Below are 21,263 nucleotides of genomic sequence, written 5' to 3'. Positions count from 1 at the left end.
AATCAATCAATCCATCAATCGTATTTATTGAGCGCTTACTGTGTGCAGAGCACTGGACTAAGCGCTTGGGAAGTACAAGTTGGCAACATCTAGAGACAGTCCCTACCCAACAGTGGGCTCGGGGGCGCGTTCGTGGGAATGGGGGTTGTGTTGAGGGGACTGAGAGCGGAGGGTCTGAAGGGTGGGCTTGTGGGAGTGGGGGTCGGGTGCGAGGGGTCTGAGGGGTCCGTAGGGACGGGGCGGGGGGGGGTCTGCGGGGGTCGGGCGGGGGCCTGGGGGTCTCTCACCGCTTTCCACCAGGTTCCCGGCGAATGGAGCCCGCAGCTGTCGCTGAATTCCAGGCAGCAGGAGTCGGGCACACGCGTGCTGTTGTACACGGCGAACCAGTCCGTGTAGTTGGACACGCCGCAGCACCGGAACTGTCAGGGCAACCCCTCGTGAGACACGCGTGCACACAAACACACACAAACACGGCAACAGACCGTGAAAAACACAAACACCCCACCCCCCACGACAGCACCAGGCCATGAGACACACACACACCCCACATATATCAATCAATGGTAATAATAATGATGGCATTTGTTCATTCATTCATTCAGTCGTATTTATTGAGCGCTTACTGTGTGCAGAGCACTGGACTAGGCGCTTGGGAAGTACAAGTTGGCAACATATAGAGACAGTCCCTACCCAACAGCAGGCTCACAGCGTTTACTATGTGCAAAGTACATGGGGGGGGGGGGGGGGGGGGTGTGTGTGTGTGTGTGTGTGTGTGTGTGTGTGTGTGTGTGTGTGTGTGTGAGAAAGAGTCTCCCCCCCTGCCATTAAGTGCTTACCACAGTGCTCTGCACACAGTAAGAACTCAGTAAGTAACACGAGAAGCAGCGTGGCTCAGTGGAAAGAGCCCGGGCTTGGGAGTTAGAGGTCATGGGTTCTAATCCCAGCTCCGCAATTTATAATAATAATAATAATAATAATGATGGCATTTATTAAGCGCTTACTATGTGCAAAGCACTGTTCTAAGCGCTGGGGAGGTTACAAGGTAATTATATTGTCCCACGGGGGACTCACAGTCTTCATCCCCATTTTACAGATGAGGTCACTGAGGCCCAGAGAAGTGATGTAACTTGCCCAAAGTCACACAGCTGACAAGTGGCGGAGCCGGGATTTGAACCCATGTCCTCTGACTCCAAAGCCCGGGCTCTTTTCTACTGAGCCACGCTGAAGGGCCAATATAAGATATAAGGTAATCCGGTTGGAAACAGTCCCTGTCCCACATGAGGCTCACAGTCTTGATCCGTATTTTATAGATGAGGAAACTGAGGCCCCAACAAGTGATGTGACTTGCCTGCGGTCACCCAGCAGACAAGGGGCAGAGCCGGGATTAGAACCCAGGTCCTCTGACTCCCAAGCTTGGGCTGTAGCCACTAGGCCACACTGCTTCTGGGTGTTTTAGCCAGAGACGCTTCTTTGACTCTGAGCTCCTATGGGTATATCCCAAAACTGAAGGTCTACCCCTCGTCCCGCCCTCCATCCCCCCATCTTACCTCCTTCCCTTCCCCACAGCACCTGTATATATGTATATATGTTTGTACATATTTATTACTCTATTTATTTATTTTACTGGTACATATCTATTCTATTTATTTTGTTAGTATGTTCAGCTGTGTGACCTTGGGCAAGCCACTTCACTTCTCTGGGCCTCAGTCACCTCATCTGTAAAATGGGGATGAAGACTGTGAGCCCCACGTGGGACAACCTGATTGTCTTGAATCTCTCCCAGTGCTTAGAACAGTGCTTGGCACCTAGTAAGTGCTTAACAAATACCATCATCATCCCAAGCGCTCAGTACAGCACTCTGCACACAGTAGCTGCTCAATAAATACCCCTGATTGATAGAAAAGCTCCTTGTGGGCAGGGAATGTGTTTGCTAATTCTGCTGTATTGTCCTCTCCCAAGCGCTTAGTCCAGTGCTCTGCACACAGTAAGCGCTCAATATATAGGACTGACTGACCCTGCCACTTCTGGGTCCTTCAGGGAGGGAAGTCCGCAAGACAAATGCCAGAAGGCCGTGGGGCTAAGTGAGCTCCAGCGTGGACGGAAGAACGTCACTTTATTTTTGTATTGTACTTTCCCAAGCGCTTAGTACAGTACTCTGCACACAGTAAGCGCTCAATAAATACGATCGAATGAATGAATAATAATAATAATGATGGCATTTGTTAAGCGCTTACTACGGGCCGAGCACTGTTCTAAGTGCTGGGGGAAATACAGGGTAATCGGGTTGTCCCACGTGGGGCTCCCAGTCTTCATCCCCATTTGACAGATGAGGGAACTAAGGCACAGAGAAGTCAAGCGACTTGCCCAAAGTCACCCAGCTGACAAGTGGTGGAGCCAGGATTAGAACCCACGACCTCTGACGCCCAAGCCCGGGCTCTTTCCACTAAGCCACGCTGCTTCTCTGTGAAAAGAGACTTTGAGCCCACCGTTGGGTAGGGACCGTCTCTATATGTTGCCAACCTGTACTTCCCAAGCACTCAGTACAGTGCTCTGCACACAGTAAGCGCTCAATAAACACGATTGATTGATTGATTGAAATGAAAATGAATGAAAAGGTTGTGGGGGGTGGGACTCGGCCCAGCCTGACAAGGGCAACTTTAATTCATCATCAATCGTATTTATTGAGCGCTTACTATGTGCAGAGCACTGTACTAAGCGGACATCCAGCTACGTCCCTAGCCTCGCTCCCAGGCGGCCTCCCAGGGCGGCCCAGTCCCCCGGACCCGGGAGAAGCAGTGTGGCCTAATGGAGAGAGCTCGGGCCCGAGAGTCAGAAGACCTGGGTTCTAATCCCGTCTCTATCACTCTATGTGTTGCCAACTTGTACTTCCCAAGCGCTTAGTACAGTGCTCTGCACACAGTAAGAGCTCAATAAATACAATTGATTGATTGATTGTCCGCTGTGTGACCTTGGACAAGTCACTTAGCACGCCTAATAGGTAGAGCCCCGGCTTGGGAGTCTCTAATCCCGGCTCTGCCACTTGTCTGCAGTGTGACCTTGGACAAGTCACTTCACTTCTCTGGGCCCTCGTCTCTCAAATGAGGATAAAGACTCTGAGAGCCATGTGGGACGGGGGCTGAGTCGGACCTGATGATCCCGTATCTACCCTAGCACCTAGTACAGGGCCTGGAAATGGCAGCGCTTCACAAACAAAAGGGGGGGTAAACTGAGGCAGCGGTAGGCCCCGACTTACGTCAGTCTGGATGATGCTCCAGGCATTGGTGAGTCCAATGTTTCCCTCGGTCCCGTAGAGGCGCAGGCCATCCCGCAGGTCCTGCTGAGCGTATTTGTCGATCTGTGAGAGTACAAGAGAACAACATGATAATAGTACTTGTTAAGCGCTTACTATGTGCCAGGAACCGTACTAAGTGTTCATCATCATCATCAATCGTATTTATTGAGCGCTTACTATGTGCAGAGCACTGTACTAAGCGCTTGGGAAGTACAAATTGGCAACATATAGAGACAGTCCCTACCCAACAGTGGGCTCACAGCCTAAAAGGGGGAGACAGAGAACAAAACCAAACATACTAACAAAATAAAATAAATAGAATAGGTATGTACAAGTAAAATAAATAGAGTAATAAATATGTACAAACATATATACATATATATAGGTGCTGTGGGGAAGGGAAGGAGGTAAGATGGGGGGGATGGAGAGGGGGACGAGGGGAAGAGGAAGGAAGGGGCTCAGTCTGGGAAGGCCTCCTGGAGGAGGTGAGGTCTCAGTAGGGCCTTGAAGGGAGGAAGAGAGCGAGCTTGGCGGATGGGCAGAGGGATTGGGGGCATTCCAGGCCCGGGGGAGGACGTGGGCCGGGGGTCGATGGCGGGACAGGCGAGCTCGGGGGGTCGCGTAACTAGTGTTGGGGTGGATACAAGCAAATCCGGTCCCTGTCCCCCGTGGGGCTCACAGTCTCAATCCCCATTTTCCAGATGAGGGAACTGAGGCCCAGAGACGTGAAGTGACTTGCCCAAAGTCACACTGTACTATGTGCCAAGCCCTGTTCTAAGCCCTGGGGTAGATACCAGATAATCAGGTTGTCCCATGTGGGGCTCACAGTCTTCATCGCCAGTTTTCAGAGGAGGTAACTGAGGCTCAGAGAAGTCTGCTGTGTGACCCTGGGCAAGTCACTTCGCTTCTCTGGGCCTCCGTTTCCCTCATCTGGAAAATGGGGATGAAGACTGTGAGCCCCACGTCGGGCACGGACTGTGTCCAACCTAATTACCTTGTACCCTGCGCTTAGTTCAGTTCCTGGCACACAATACACCCTTCACAAATCCTAGTTTTTTTGTTTTGCGTGTGTTTTTTTTTTTAAAAAAGAAGGCAAACCAGAAAAGCAAGCAGATCCTAGTTTTTTTGTTTTGCGTGTTTTTTTTAAAAAAAGAAGAATACAAACCAGAAAAGCAAGCAGGTCCTAGTTTTTTTGTTTTGTGTGTGTTTTTTTTTTAAAAAAAGAAGAAGAAGACAAACCAGAAAAGCAAGCAGATCCTAGTTTTTTTGTTTTGCGTGTTTTTTTAAAAAAAGAAGACAAACCAGAAAAGCAAGCAGATCCTAGTTTTTTAGTTTTGCGTGTTTTTTTTTAAAAAAAGAATACAAACCAGAAAAGCAAGCAGATCCTAGTTTTTTTGTTTTGCGTGTGTCTTTTTTTTAAAAAAAGAAGACAAACCAGAAAAGCAAGCAGATCCTAGTTTTTTTGTTTTGCGTGGTTTTTTTTAAAAAAAGAATACAAACCAGAAAAGCAAGCAGATCCTAGTTTTTTTTAAAAAAAAGAAGACAAACCAGAAAAGCAAGCAGATCCTAGTTTTTTTGTTTTGCGTGTTTTTTTTTTAAAAAGAAGAATACAAACCAGAAAAGCAAGCAGATCCTAGTTTTTTTGTTTTGCGTGTGTTTTTTTTTTTAAAAAAAGAAGACAAACCAGAAAAGCAAGCAGATCCTAGTTTTTTTTTGTTTTGCCTGTTTTTTTAAAAAAAAGAAGAATACAAACCAGAAAAGCAAGCAGATCCTAGTTTTTTGGTTTTGCAAGTGTTTTTTTTTTAAAAAAAGAAGAAGACAAACCAGAAAAGCAAGCACATCCTAGTTTTTTTGTTTTGCGTGTGTTCTTTTTTTAAAAAAAGACAAACCAGAAAAGCAAGCAGATCCTAGTTTTTTTGTTTCGCGTGTTTTTTTTTTTTTAAATACAAACCAGAAAAGCAAGCAGATCCTAGTTTTTTTGTTTTGTGTGTGTTTGGTTTTTTCTTTAAAAAGAAGAAGAATACAAACCAGAAAAGCAAGCAGAGCCGAAAACTGCCATTTGGGACAGCAATTGAGGCAGTATTTATGGTGAAAGGCGAAGGTCAGAACAGCCAAGCAATTTTTCTGAAAACCCTAGTGGGTGTAATTTAACCAAACAAGAATTTTCCAACCGGTTCTTTCGGGGACGCGTTTCTCTGCGCAGAACCGGGCCTGATCCCAAACGGACCCCGCATCTCTCTGCCTGGGAGATTCTGGGGGAGGTGGGTGGATTTGGGGGTTCAGGGGAAGATAGGAAGAAGGATGGGGAAGTTAGTGATTTCTCAGATCCTTGTGGAGAGGAAATGTTAGCACCAATTCTGCTTTTTTTGTTGTTTTGCGGGCGTTTTCCGATGGTTTTCGTTAAGCGCTTGTTATGTGCCAAGCACCGTACTAAGCGCTGAGGTAGATTCAAGCTAATCAGGTTGGACACAGTCCCTGTCCCACATGGGGCTCACAGTCTTCATCCCCATTTTACAGATGCGGGAACCGAGGCACAGAGAGGTGAATAATAATAATTGCGGTATTTGTTAAGCACGTACTGTACGCCAGGCACTGTACTAAGCACTAGGGTAGACACAGGCTAATCAGGATGGACACGGTCCCTGTCCCACACAGGGCTCACAATCTTCATCCCCACTTGACAGAGGAGGAAACTGAGGCCCAGAGAAGTGAAGTGACTTGCCCAAGGTCACCCAGCAGGCAAGCGGCGGAGCCGGTACTAGAATCCAGGTCCTCTGTCCACTTTCCACGCTGCTTCAGTTACATCGTCCTCTCCCAAGCGCTTAGAGAAGCAGCGTGGCTCAGTGGAAAGAGCCCGGGCTTTGGAGTCAGAGGTCATGGGTTCAAATCCTGGCTCCGCCACTTGTCAGCTGTGTGACTTTGGGCAAGTCACTTCACTTCTCTGGGCCTCAGTGACCTCATCTGTAAAATGGGGATGAAGACTGTGACCCCCCGCCCCCGTGGGACAACCTGATCACCTTGTAACCTTGTGCACCTTGTGCACATAGTAAGCGCTTAATAAATGCCATCATTATTATTATTACTATTAATACAGTGCTCTGCACACAGTAAGCGCTCAATAAATACCTGATTGATTGACTACATTTCTGGCACGCTAACTAGTTACACGACCCCCCCGAGCAGAGGCCTTCCCAGACTGAGCCCCCCTTTTCCTCTCCTCCTCCCCATCCCCCCTGCCCTTTTCATTCATTCATTCAATCGTATTTATTGAGCGCTTACTGTGTGCAGAGCACTGGACTAAGCGCTTGGGAAGTACAAGTCGGCAACGTATAGAGACGGTCCCTACCCAACAGCGGGCTCACAGTCTAGAAGGGGGAGACAGACAACGAAACAAAACATATTAACAAAATAAAATAAACAGAATAAATTTGTACAAATAAAATAAAGTAATAAATACATACAAACATATATACATATATACAGGTGCTGTGGGGAGGGGAAGGAGGTAAGGCGGAGGGGATGAGGAGGGGGAGGTGGGGGAGAGGGGGCTCAGTCTGGGCCCTACCTCCTTCCCCTCCCCACAGACCTGTATATATGTTTGTACAAATTTATTACTCTATTTATTTTACTTGTACATATTTACTATTCTATTTATTTTATTAATGATGTGCATCTAGCTTTACTTCTATTTGTTCTGATGACTTGACACCTGTCCACATGTTTTGTTTTGTTGTCTGCTCCCCCTTCTAGACTGTGAGCCCGTTGTTGGGTAGGGACCGTCTCTAGATGTTGCCAATTTGTACTTCCCAAGCGCTTAGTACAGTGCTCTGCACACAGTAAGCGCTCAATAAATACGATTGAATGAATGAATGAATTTCCCTAGCCCCCTGGGAAGGCCCTCTGACTTCTGCTTCTGAATCTGCCACTGAAAATGATCCCCCGGGGAGGCGAATCAGGAATCTGGGGGAGGGGGCAATTTGGGGAGAAGAATCCCAATAAAAATGCAAAATCAGTGCCAAAAGAGGAGTGTTTTACATTGCAATCCGCCATCCTTACGCTACTACTTGCATTCCTAAAATTCTTTAACTAATCACTCAATCAATAATCAATGACACTTATGGAGTGCTTACTGTGTGCAGAGCCCCGTATTAAGCTCCCCCGCTTGTCCGCTGTGTGACCTTGGGGAAGTCACTCATTCATTCATTCAGTCGTATTTATTGAGCGCTTACTGTGTGCAGAGCACTGTACTAAGCGCTTGGGAAGTACAAGCTGGCAACATATAGAGACAGTCCCTACCCAACAGTGGGCTCACAGTCTAGATGGGGGAGACAGAGAACAAAACAAAACATATTAACAAAATAAAATAGAATAGATATGTACAAGTAAAATAGAGTAATCATCATCATCATCAATCGTATTTATTGAGCGCTTACTATGTGCAGAGCACTGTACTAAGCGCTTGGGAAGTACAAATTGGCAACATATAGAGACAGTCCCTACCCAACAGTGGGCTCACAGTCTAAAAGGGGGAGACGGAGAACAAAACCAAACATACTAACAAAATAAAATAAATAGAATAGATATGTACAAGTAAAATAAATAGAGTAATAAATACGTACAAACATATATCCATATATACAGGTGCTGTGGGGAAGGGAAGGAGGTAAGGTGGGGGGGATGGAGAGGGGGATGAGGGGGCGAGGAAGGAAGGGGCTCAGTCTGGGAAGGCCTCCTGGAGGAGGTGAGCTCTCAGTATTCCCCATTAGAGAAAACAACTTCGTCCCTCAGCAAGATTCATTCATTCATTCAATCGTATTTATTGAGCGCTTACTGTGTGCAGAGCACTGTATTAAATGCTTCAATCGTATTTACTGAGCGCTTACTGTGTGCGGAGCACTGAACTAAATGCTTAGGAATGTACACTACAACAATAAATGGACACATTCCCTGCCCAAGGTGAAAGTTACTTTACTTCTCTGGACCTCAGTTCCCTCATCTGTAAAACGGGATTAAGACTGTGAGTCCCATGTGGGACAGGGATGGTATCCAACCCAAGTACCTTGTATCTACCCCCAGCGCTTAGTACAGTGCCTGGAACATACCAAGAGTTTAACAAATACCATGGTTACTAAGCACTTGAGAGAGTATAACAGAGCTGGTAGATATCATCATCATCATCATCAATCGTATTTATTGAGAGCTTACTATGTGCAGAGCACTGTACTAAGCGCTTGGGAAGTACAAATTAGCAACATATAGAGACAGTTCCTACCCAACAGTGGGCTCACAGTCTAAAAGGGGGAGATATGTCCTCTGCCCACAACGACTTTACAGTCTAGAGGGGGAGACAGACCTTTACGGCGGTGTGACTTTGGGCAAGTCACTTAACTTCTCTGTGCCTCAGTTTCCTCATCTGGAAAATGGGGATCAAGACTGTGAGCCCCACCTGGGACAACCTGATCACCTTGTATCTCCCCCAGTGCTTAGAACAGTGCTTGGCACATAGTAAGCGCTTAACAAATACCATCATTATTATGATTATTATAAATAAATTCTGGGTATGTGTATAAGCGCCGGGGGGCTCAGGAAGGAGTGAATAAAGGGAGCAAATCCAAGTAATAATAATCATTGTAGTCCTTGTTAAGTGCTTACTATGTGCCAAGCACTCTTCGAAGCACTGGGTATAATGAATACAATATTAGTATTAGTATTAGTACAGTGCAAGCGCTTAGTACACTGCTCTGCACATAGTAAGCGCTCAATAAATACGATTGATGATGAATATTGAATACTGAAAACAAGTCATTCGGGTTGGACACAGTTCCTGTCCCACCTGGGGCTCACAGTCTTCATCCCCATTTTACAGGTGAGGGAACTGAGGCCCAGAGAAGTGAAGTGACTTGCCCAAGGTCACACGGCAGACATGGGGAGGAGCCGGGATTAGAACCCAGTTCCTTCTGACTCCTAGGCCTGGGCTCTAGCCATTAGGCCATACTGTTCTCCCTCCTACTTAGACCATGAGTTGTATCTACCCCAGTGCTTAGAGAAGCAGCATGGCTCAGCGGAAAGAGCCCGGGCTTGGGAGTCAGAGGTCATGGGTTCAAATCCTGGCTCCGCCAACTGTCAGCTGTGTGGCTTTGGGCAAGTCACTTCACTTCTCTGTGCCTTAGTTACCTCATCTGTAAAATGGGGATTAAGACTGTGAGCCCCATGTGGGACAGCCTGATCACCTTGTAAACTCCCCAGTGCTTTGCATATAGTAAGCGCTTAACAAATGCTATTATTATTATTATTATTATTATTATGGGTTCAAATCCCGGCTCTGCCAATTGTCAGCTGTGTGACTTTGGGCAAGTCACTTCATTTCTCTGGGCCTCAGTTACCTCATCTGTAAAATGGGGATTAAGACTGTGAGCCCCACATGGGACAACCTGATCACCTTGTATCCTCCCCAGCGCTTAGAACAGTGCTTTGCATACAGGAAGCGCTTAACAAATGCCATCTATTATTAACAAATACTATTATTTGTTAATAATATTAATAACAAATATTAATAACAAATACTATTATTATTATTAATAGTAGTACAGTGCTTGGCACATAGAAATGCCCAATAAATACCACTGATTGACTGATTGATCGTCTAGTCCCAGGGTCTCTGGGTGCTTTGCATATAGTAAGCACTTAACAAATGCCATCATTATCATTATTATTAATAGTAGTACAGTGCTTGGCACATAGAAGTGCCCAATAAATACCATTGATTGACTGATTGATCGTCTAGTCCCAGGGTCTCTGGGTGCTTTGCATATAGTAAGCGCTTAACAAATGCCATCATTATTATTATTAATAGTAGTACAGTGCTTGGCACATAGAAGTGCCCAATAAATACCATTGACTGATCAATTGTCTAGTCCCAGGGTCTCTGGGTGCTTTGCATATAGTAAGTGCTTAACAAATGCCATCATTATTATTATTATTATTAATAGTAGTACAGTGCTTGGCACATAGAAGTGCCCAATAAATACCACTGACTGACTGATCGATCATCTAGTCCCAGGGTCTCTGGGTGCTTTGCATATAGTAAGCGCTTAACAAATGCCATCATTATTATTATTATTATTATTGATAGTAGTACAGTGCTTGGCACATAGAAGTGCCCAATAAATACCATTGATTGACTGATCGATCGTCTAGTCCCAGGGTCTCTGGGTGCTTTGCATATAGTAAGCGCTTAACAAATGCCATCATTATTATTATTATTAATAGTAGTACAGTGCTTGGCACATAGAAGTGCCCAATAAATACCACTGATTGACTGATCGATCGTCTAGTCCCAGGGTCTCTGGGTGCCTTGCATATAGTAAGCGCTTAACAAATGCCATCATCATTATTATTAATAGTAGTACAGTGCTTGGCACATAGAAGTGTCCAATAAATACCATTTATTGACTGATCGATCGTCTAGTCCCAGGGTCTCTGGGTGCTTTGCATATAGTAAGCGCTTAACAAATGCCATCATCATTATTATTATTAATAGTAGTACAGTGCTTGGCACATAGAAGTGCCCAATAAATACCACTGACTGACTGATGGATCGTCTAGTCCCAGGGTCTCTGGGTGCTTTGCATATAGTAAGCGCTTAACAAATGCCATCATCATTATTATTATTAATAGTAGTACAGTGCTTGGCACATAGAAGCGTCCAATAAATACCATTTATTGACTGATCGATCATCTAGTCCCAGGGTCTCTGGGTGCTTTGCATATAGTAAGCGCTTAACAAATGCCATCATTATTATTATTATTAATAGTAGTACAGTGCTTGGCACATAGAAGTGCCCAATAAATACCACTGATTGACTGATCGATCGTCTAGTCCCAGGGTCTCTGGGTGCCTTGCATATAGTAAGCGCTTAACAAATGCCATCATCATTATTATTAATAGTAGTACAGTGCTTGGCACATAGAAGTGTCCAATAAATACCATTTATTGACTGATCGATCGTCTAGTCCCAGGGTCTCTGGGTGCTTTGCATATAGTAAGCGCTTAACAAATGCCATCATCATTATTATTATTAATAGTAGTACAGTGCTTGGCACATAGAAGTGCCCAATAAATACCACTGACTGACTGATGGATCGTCTAGTCCCAGGGTCTCTGGGTGCTTTGCATATAGTAAGCGCTTAACAAATGCCATCATCATTATTATTATTAATAGTAGTACAGTGCTTGGCACATAGAAGCGTCCAATAAATACCATTTATTGACTGATCGATCGTCTAGTCCCAGGGTCTCTGGGTGCTTTGCATATAGTAAGCGCTTAACAAATGCCATCATTATTATTATTATTAATAGTAGTACAGTGCTTGGCACATAGAAGTGCCCAATAAATACCACTGATTGACTGATCGATCGTCTAGTCCCAGGGTCTCTGGGTGCCTTGCATATAGTAAGCGCTTAACAAATGCCATCATCATTATTATTAATAGTAGTACAGTGCTTGGCACATAGAAGTGTCCAATAAATACCATTTATTGACTGATCGATCGTCTAGTCCCAGGGTCTCTGGGTGCTTTGCATATAGTAAGCGCTTAACAAATGCCATCATCATTATTATTATTAATAGTAGTACAGTGCTTGGCACATAGAAGTGCCCAATAAATACCACTGACTGACTGATGGATCGTCTAGTCCCAGGGTCTCTGGGTGCTTTGCATATAGTAAGCGCTTAACAAATGCCATCATCATTATTATTATTAATAGTAGTACAGTGCTTGGCACATAGAAGCGTCCAATAAATACCATTTATTGACTGATCGATCGTCTAGTCCCAGGGTCTCCGGGTGCTTTGCATATAGTAAGCGCTTAACAAATGCCATCATTATTATTATTATTAATAGTAGTACAGTGCTTGGCACATAGAAGTGCCCAATAAATACCACTGATTGACTGATCGATCGTCTAGTCCCAGGGTCTCTGGGTGCCTTGCATATAGTAAGCGCTTAACAAATGCCATCATCATTATTATTAATAGTAGTACAGTGCTTGGCACATAGAAGTGTCCAATAAATACCATTTATTGACTGATCGATCGTCTAGTCCCAGGGTCTCTGGGTGCTTTGCATATAGTAAGCGCTTAACAAATGCCATCATCATTATTATTATTAATAGTAGTACAGTGCTTGGCACATAGAAGTGCCCAATAAATACCACTGACTGACTGATGGATCGTCTAGTCCCAGGGTCTCTGGGTGCTTTGCATATAGTAAGCGCTTAACAAATGCCATCATCATTATTATTATTAATAGTAGTACAGTGCTTGGCACATAGAAGCGTCCAATAAATACCATTTAGTGACTGATCGATCGTCTAGTCCCAGGGTCTCTGGGTGCTTTGCATATAGTAAGCGCTTAACAAATGCCATCATTATTATTATTATTAATAGTAGTACAGTGCTTGGCACATAGAAGTGCCCAATAAATACCACTGATTGACTGATCGATCGTCTAGTCCCAGGGTCTCTGGGTGCCTTGCATATAGTAAGCGCTTAACAAATGCCATCATCATTATTATTAATAGTAGTACAGTGCTTGGCACATAGAAGTGTCCAATAAATACCATTTATTGACTGATCGATCGTCTAGTCCCAGGACCTCTGGGTGCTTTGCATATAGTAAGCTCTTAACAAATGCCATCATCATCATTATTATTATTATTATTATTAATAGTAGTACAGTGCTTGGCACATAGAAGTGCCCAATAAATACCATTGATTGACTGATCAATCGTCTAGTCCCAGGGTCTCTGGGTGCCTTGCATATAGTAAGCGCTTAACAAATGCCATCATCATTATTATTATTATTATTATTAATAGTAGTACAGTGCTTGGCACATAGAAGCGCCCAATAAATACCACTGATTGACTGATCGATCGTCTAGCCCCAGGGTCTCTGGGTTGTTATCATTCATTCATTCATTCATTCAACCGTATTTATTGAGCGCTTACTGTGTGCAGAGCACTGTCCTAAGCGCTTGGGAAGTATCACAGAGAAGCAGCGTGGCTCAGCGGAAACAGCCCGGGCTTTGGGATCAGAGGTCATGGGTTCGAACCCCGGCTCCACCACCTGTCTGCTGTGGGACCTTGGGCAAGTCACTTAACTTCTGGGAGCCTCAGTTACCTCATCTGTAAAATGGGGATGATAACTGTGAGCCCCATGCGGGACACCTGATCACCTTGTATCCCCCCCAAGTGCTTAGAACAGTGATTTGCACATAGTAAGCGCTTAACAAATGCCATTATTATTATTATTATTATTATTATTATTGACCCTGGGCGGGCCCGGGGGCAGAGGTGATGTCATATCTTGCGTCTACCTCCCCTCTTTCCTCTGGGATTGGTCCATCAGGCTGTCATTCAACTGCCCCGTCTAGCCTGACCCCTTCCAGCTCCACCGACCCCTCCCCACCCTGCCCCTTGTCCAGCCCGGAGGCAGGGGCATGGAACGGATGACCCCGCGATGGGGCCGCCCAGGCCCGGGAGATGACGTACCTTGTCCGTGTAGGCGAAGAAGAGGATGACCACTGTGAGCTCCAGCAGTAAGACGAGTAGCAACATGATGAAAAACTGTGGGGAGAGGGCGGGTGGGGGGGGGGGCGGAAGGTCAGAGGTCAGCCGGGGTGACCCCGGGGGCCCTCCCCAGTCCTACCCTCCCATCTTCCCCTTGGCCCGCCCCCGTGTGATCAATCCAAAGGCTTAGTCAATCAATCAATCAATCAATCAATCGTATTTAGTGAGCGCTCACTGTGTGCAGAGCACTGTACTAAGCGCTTGGGAAGTCCAAGTTGGCAACCTATAGAGACGGTCCCTACCCAACATCACCATCATCATCATCAATCGTATTTATTGAGCGCTTACTGTGTGCAGAGCACCGTACTAAGCGCTTGGGAAGTCCAAGTTGGCAACCTATAGAGACGGTCCCTACCCAACATCATCATCATCAATCATATTTATTGAGCGCTTACTGTGTGCAGAGCAGTGTACTAAGTGCTTGGGAAGTCCAAGTTGGCAACATATAGAGACAGTCCCTACCCAACATCATCATCATCATCATCAATCAGGGGAAGCAGCATGGCTCAGTGGAAAGAGCATGGGCTTTGGAGCCAGAGGTCATGGGTTCGAGTCCCAGCTCCGCCACATGTCTGCTGTGTGACCTTGGGCAAGTCACTTAACTTCTCGGAGCCTCAGTTCCCTCATCTGTAAAATGGGGATGATGACTGTGAGCCCCACGTGGGACAACCTGACCACCTTGTATCCCCCCCCAGCGCTTAGAACAGTGCTTTGCACGTAGTAAGCGCTTAACAAATGCCATCATTATTATTATCAATCATATTTATTGAGCGCTTACTGTGTGCAGAGCACCGTACTAAGTGCTTAGGAAGTCCAAGTTGGCAACCTATAGAGACAGTCCCTACCCAACAGTGGGCTCACAGTCTAAAAGCTTAGTCCAGTGCTCCACACGCAGTAAGCGCTCATTAAATACAATCGAATGAACGACCCCACCACTGACTAAGTCCCTGGTCTTCCGGCCCAAGGCCCAAATAATTAATACTGATTATCATCAATCGTATTTATTGAGCGCTTACTATGTGCAGAGCACTGTACTAAGCACTTATAATAATAATGATGGTATTTGTTAAACACTTACTACGTGCAAAGCACTGTTCTAAGCACTGGGGAGGTTACAACGTGATCAGGTTGTCCCACGGGGGGCTCGCAGTTTTAATCCCCATTTTACAGATGAGGTAACTGAGGCCCAGGGAAGTTAAGTGACTTGCCTAAAGTCACACAGCTGACAGTTGGCGGAGCCGGGATTTGAACCCAAGACCTCTGACTCCAAAGCCCAGGCTCTTTCCACTGAGCCACGCTGCTTATAATATTCTTTAAGGGCTCCCTGGGTGTCAAGCACTGCTTTCAGGGCTGAGGTAAAGAGAAGATAATTGGAATTCTTAGATTTACAGCCTAAGAAGAAGAAGGAACTTATAGAGTCTGTAAATTCTTTGTGGACAGGGAATGTGTCCGTTTATTGTTGTAGTGGACCCTCCCAGGCGCTTAGTCCAGTGCTCCGCACACGGTGACTGCTCAATAAATATGACTGAATGGATGAATAAGTGAGTAGCATTTAATCCCCATTTTAGAGATAAGGAAATTGAGGCGGAGAGTAGTGAAGTGACTTGAGAAGCAGCGTGGCTCATTGGAAAGAGCCCGGGCTTTGGAGTCAGAGGTCATGGGTTCAAATCCCGGCTCCGCCAATTGTCAGCTGTGTGACTTTGGGCAAGTCACTCCACTTCTCTGAGCCTCAGTTTCCTCATCTGTAAAATGGGGATGAAGACTGTGAGCCCCCCGTGGGACAACCTGATCACCTTGTAACCTCCCCAGCTCTTAGAACGGTGCTTTGCACATAGTAAGCGCTTAATAAATGCCATCATTATTGTTATTTGTTAAGCACTTACTACGTGCCAAGTACTGTTCTAAGTGCTGGGGGTGATACAAGATAATCAGGTGGTCCCACGTGGGGCTCACAGTCTTCATTCCCATTTTACAGATGAGGGAACTGAGGCCCAGAGAAGTGAAGTGACTTGCCCAAAGTCACACAGCTGACAAGTGGCAGAGCGGGGATTTGAACCCATGACCTCTGACTCCAAAGCCCGGGCTCTTTCTACTGAGCCGACAACATTATTTTTATTATTATTATTATTATTGTTGTGGATTCTAATCCCCCTCTGCCACTTGTCTGCTGTGTGACCTTGGGCAAGTCACTTCACGGAGCCTCAGTTATCTCATCTGGAAAATGGGGATGAAGACTATGAGTCTCACATGGGACAAACTGATTACCTTTTATCTACCTCCAGCGCTTAGAACAATGCTTGGCACATAGTAAGCGCTTAACAAATACGGTCATTATTTTCAGCGCTTAGAACAGTGCTTGGCACACAGTAAGCGCTTAACAAATACGGTCATTATCTTCAGCGCTTAGAACGGTGCTTGGCACATAGTAAGCGCTTAACAAATACCGTAATTATTGTTATTATTAACAATAAACAGACACATTCCCTGCCCACAACAAGCTGGCAGCCTAGAGTGGGAGATAGACGTGAATAGAAAGAAAGAAATGACAGAGAGGGACATATCTCATCTGTAAAATGGGGAGGAAGACTGTGAGCCCCCCGTGGGACAACCTGATCACCTTGTAACCTCCCCAGCGCTTAGAACATAGTAAGCGCTTAATAAATGCCATTATTATTATTATTATTATTATTATTATTATTATTATTATTATAATAAGTGCTCTGGGGATGAAAGGGGGATGAATAGAAACCATCTCTCTTCCTCCCTTCAAAGCCCTACTGAGAGCTCACCTCCTCCAGGAGGCCTTCCCAGACTTTCCTCTCCCCCTCCTCATCCCCCCCGCCCCTCCTTCCCCTCCCCACAGCACCTGTAGATATGTTTGTACAGATTTATTACTCTATTTATTTAACTTGTACATATTTACTATTCTATTTATTTCATTAATGATGTGCATCTAGCTTTACTTCTATTTATTCTGATGACTCTTTTAGACTGTGAGCCCACTGTTGGGTAGGGACCGTCTCTATATGTTGCCAACTTGGACTTCCCAAGCGCTTAGTCCAGTGCTCTGCCCACAGTAAGCGCTCAATAAATACGATTGATGATGATGATGACTCGCCACCTGTCCACACGTTTGGTTTTGTTCCCTATCCCCCTCTCCATCCCCCCGTCTTACCTATGTGTTGCCGACTTGTACTTCCCAAGCGCTTAGTACAGTGCTCTGCACACAGTAAGCGCTCAATAAATATGATTGATTGATTGATTGATTGATTGTCTCCCCCCTTCTAGACTGCGAGCCCGTTGTTGGGTAGGGACCGTCTCTGTATGTTGCCAACTTGGACTTCCCAAGCGCCTCGTCCAGTGCTCTGCACACAGTAAGTGCTCAATAAATATGATTGAATGAATGAATGAATGAATAGAGGGAGCAAGTCAAGTGATGAGTTGGTACGGGGCACTGTGTGCTAAGCGCTGGGGCTTAGGTAGACGGATACGGCCCCCGCCACGGCCCCATGGCGGCCAATGCCCGAGACCCCCGGGCCCGCAGGAGCTTGTTGGGGGAAGGAGGGGGGCAGAGATGCCCCCCGCTTCTCCCAGGCAGTCTACACCTGGTCCCGCGGCTGCCAGATGGCACGTGCCCTGGCCACGGCCCGCCGGTCGCCAAATGCCCACCGGCCCTGGGCACAGTGCCCGGGCGCTGGGTGGGCGAGCGAGGGACGGAGAGAGAAGGGGCAGAGAGAAGCAGAGAGGGCAGGAAAGAGCAGAGAGGGGTGGGGAGGAATGCCAGGCCCCAAGGGAGGAAGCAGTTGGTGCCAGGCCCATCATCATCATCATCAATCGCATTTATTGAGCGCTTACTGTGTGCAGAGCACTGGACTAAGCGCTTGGGAAGTACAAGTTGGCAACATATAGAGACAGTCCCTACCCAACAGTGGGATCACAGGGGGTGAAGGGGGTGGTTGGCGGCGGAGACACCAGGCCGGGTGGGCAGCACGGTTCCCCCAACAGAGTATAACGTACTTACTGTGTGCAGAGCACTGGACTAAGTGCTTGGGAAGTACAAGTTGGCAACTTTGCCACCTATTATGTTGCCAACTTGGACTTCCCAAGCGCTTAGTCCAGTGCTCTGCACACAGTAAGCGCTCAATAAATACGACTGATTGACTGATTATTTATTTTACTTGTACATACTTACTATTCTAATACGAATCCCATCAGCGACTGTGAGCCCGCTGTTGGGTAGGGACCATCTCTATATGTTGCCAACTTGGACTTCCCAAGCGCTTAGTCCAGTGCTCTGCACACAGTAAGCGCTCAATAAATACAATTGATTGATTGATTATTTATTTTACTTGTACATATTTACTATTCTAATACCAATCCCATCAGCGACTGTGAGCCCACTGTTGGGTAGGGACCGTCTCTATATGTTGCCAACTTGGACTTCCCGAGCGCTTAGCACAGTGCTCTGCACACAGTAAGCGCTCAATAAATACGATTGAATGAATTTATTTTGTTAATCAATCAACAGTATTTATTGAGCGCTTACTGTGTGCAGAGCACTGTACTAAGCGCTTGGGAAGTCCAAGTTGGCAACATATAGAGACGGTCCCTACCCAACAGTGGGCTCACAGTCTAAAAGGGGGAGACAGAGACCAAAACCAAACATACTAACAAAATAAAATAAATAGAATAGATATGTACAAGTAAAATAAATAAATAAATAAATAAATAAACAGAGTAATAAATATGTACAAACATATATACATATATACAGGTGCTGTGGGGAAGGGAAGGAGGTGCATATAGCTTTAATTCTATTTGTTCTGACGATTTCGACACCTGTCTACACATTTTGTTTTGTTGTCTGTCTCCCCCTCCTAGACTGTGAGCCCATTGTTGGGAAGGGACCGTCTCTAGATGTTGCTGACTTGTACTTCCCAAGCGCTTAGTACAGTGCTCTGCACAGTAAGCGCTCAATAAATATGATTGATTGATTGATATAGCTTTAATTCTATTTCTTCTGATGATTTTGACACCTGTCTACACATTTTGTTTTGTTGTCTGTCTCCCCCTCCTAGACTGTGAGCCCGCTGTTGGGAAGGGACCGTCTCTAGATGTTGCTGACTTGGACTTCCCAAGCTCTTAGTACAGTGCTCTGCACACAGTAAGCGCTCAATAAATATGATTGATTGATTGATATAGCTTTAATTCTATTTCTTCTGACGATTTTGACACCTGTCTACACATTTTGTTTTGTTGTCTGTCTCCCCCTTCTAGACTGTGAGCCCGTTGTTGGGAAGGGACCGCCTCTAGATGCTGCCTATTTATTCTGATGACTCTTTTAGACTGTGAGCCCACTGTTGGGTAGGGACTGTCTCTATATGTTGCCAACTTGGACTTCCCAAGTGCTTAGTACAGTGCTCTGCACACAGTAAGCGCTCAGCAAATACGATTGAATGAATGAATGAACACGTAGAGACGGTCCCACAGGATCCCCCATGCGGGACGGGGACTGTGTCCAACCCGATTAGCTCGCATCTAACCCAGCGCTTGGAACGGTGCTTGACACGTAGTGAGCACTTAACAAATACCCTCATTATTCAATCAATCAATCGTATTTATTGAGCGCTTACTGTGTGCAGAGCACTGTACAAGTTGGCAACATATAGAGACAGTCCCTACCCAACGGTGGGCTCACAGTCTAAAAGGGGACTGTGATGGAGCCGGGATTAGAACCCGCGTCCTCCGTCTCCCAGGCCGAGGCTGTTTTCACTAGGCCACACCACTACCGGTGAATCCGGGTCCCCCGTGTGTCCCCCCCCACCCAGGCCACTCACGCTGAGGAGCAGACACTTGTTCTCCTTGACGGCGCCGAGGCAGCCGATGAAACCGATGACCATGACGAAGGCGCCGGTGGCGATCAGCAGGTTGGCGGCCGACAGCGACGGGAAGGACGACGACAGGGTGGCGAAGTTGCCCTGGGTGACCGCCAGCCAGATGCCCACGCCCAAGATGCCGCAGCCGCCCAGCTGCAGGGACCACCACCGCTCAGGGTAGGCCTTGCCACCGTACCCAGCCCCCCGGCGGTCCCGGACCCGGGGCCCCGACGGGACCCCCGCTGCCCGCCCGCCCAGGGAAATTGGGGCCCAGGGATACCACCACCCTCATCATCCTCATCAAAATAACGATGAGGGTACTTGTTAAGCGCTTACTACGTGCAAAGCACTGTTCTAAGCGCTGGGGAGGACACGAGGCGATCAGGTTGTCCCACGGGGGGCTCACAGTCTTAATCCCCATTTTCCAGATGAGGGAACGGAGGCCCAGAGAAGTGAAGCGGCTCGCTCGAAGGCACACAGCAGACGAGTGGCAGAGCTGGGATTCGAACCCACAGCCTCTGACTCTCGAGCCGGTGCTCTTTCCGCTAAGCCACACTGCTTCTCCTCCTCATCCCTCTACTGTGTGCAGGACGCTGTGCTGAGCACTTGGGGGAGGATTAGAGCTGGGATTCGAACCCACATCCTCTGACTCTCAAGCCCGTGCTCTTTCCGCTAAGCCACACTGCTTCTCCTCCTCATCCCTCTACTGTGTGCAGGACGCTGTGCTGAGCACTTAGGGGAGGACCATCTCTGTATGTTGCCAACTTGTACTTCCCAAGCGCTTAGTCCAGTGCTCTGCACACTGTAAGCGCTCAATAAATACAATTGAATGAATGAATGAATAGAATCAGAAGACGATCAGTACCCTTAAAGAGCTTCCTCTCTACTGCGTACAGGGCACTGTGCTGAGCGCTTGGTGGACAACAGCATTAGCAGATATGATCCCTGCCCATGAGGAGCTTCCTGTCTACTGCCTACAAGGCGCTGTGCTGAGCGCTTGGTGGACAACAGAATTAGCAGATACGATCCCTGCCCATGAGGAGCTTCCAGTCTACCGTGCTCAGAGCACTGTGCCGAATGCTCGGGGGAGGACGATAGAAAAGCAGACACAGCCCTCGCCTTCCAGGAGCTGACAGTCCACTGTGTGAAGAGCACTGTGCTGAGCGCTTGGGAGAATCCAATAGAGTTAGTTGACACGATCCCTGTCTTCAAGGTGCTTACAGTCTACTATGTGCAGAGCACTTGGAAGAGTACGGTAGAATTAGCAGACATAGATCTCTGCCCTCATCATCATCATCATCAATCATATTTATTGAGCGCTTACTGTGTGCAGAGCACTGGACTAAGCGCTTGGGAAGTACAAATTGGCAACATATAGAGACAGTCCCTACCCAGCAGTGGGCTCACAGTCTAAAAGGGGGAGACAAAACCAAACATACTAACAAAATAAAATAAATAGAATAG

The 21,263-nt window shown here is 46.5% G+C and overlaps 1 protein-coding gene across 2 annotated transcripts in view; it reads right to left on the bottom strand.

The window, feature by feature from the left end:
- The window catches only part of TSPAN4 (tetraspanin 4), a 96,930-nt gene that overhangs the window by 8,192 nt on the left and 67,475 nt on the right, over positions 1-21,263 (bottom strand). For both annotated transcript variants that reach the window (XM_038764645.1, XM_038764646.1), the window contains 4 exons: positions 19,761-19,952; positions 13,846-13,920; positions 3,254-3,355; positions 288-419 (listed from right to left, as the gene is read on the bottom strand). In XM_038764645.1, the coding sequence (XP_038620573.1) occupies positions 288-419; positions 3,254-3,355; positions 13,846-13,920; positions 19,761-19,952 (501 nt within the window). The remainder of the gene's footprint in view (positions 1-287; positions 420-3,253; positions 3,356-13,845; positions 13,921-19,760; positions 19,953-21,263) is intronic.

The sequence above is a fragment of the Tachyglossus aculeatus genome, chromosome 22 (assembly GCF_015852505.1).
Source record: "Tachyglossus aculeatus isolate mTacAcu1 chromosome 22, mTacAcu1.pri, whole genome shotgun sequence".
NCBI lineage: Eukaryota > Metazoa > Chordata > Mammalia > Monotremata > Tachyglossidae > Tachyglossus > Tachyglossus aculeatus.
Note: the sequence above shows the minus strand (reverse complement) of the source record. Positions and strands in the feature narration are given on the sequence as shown.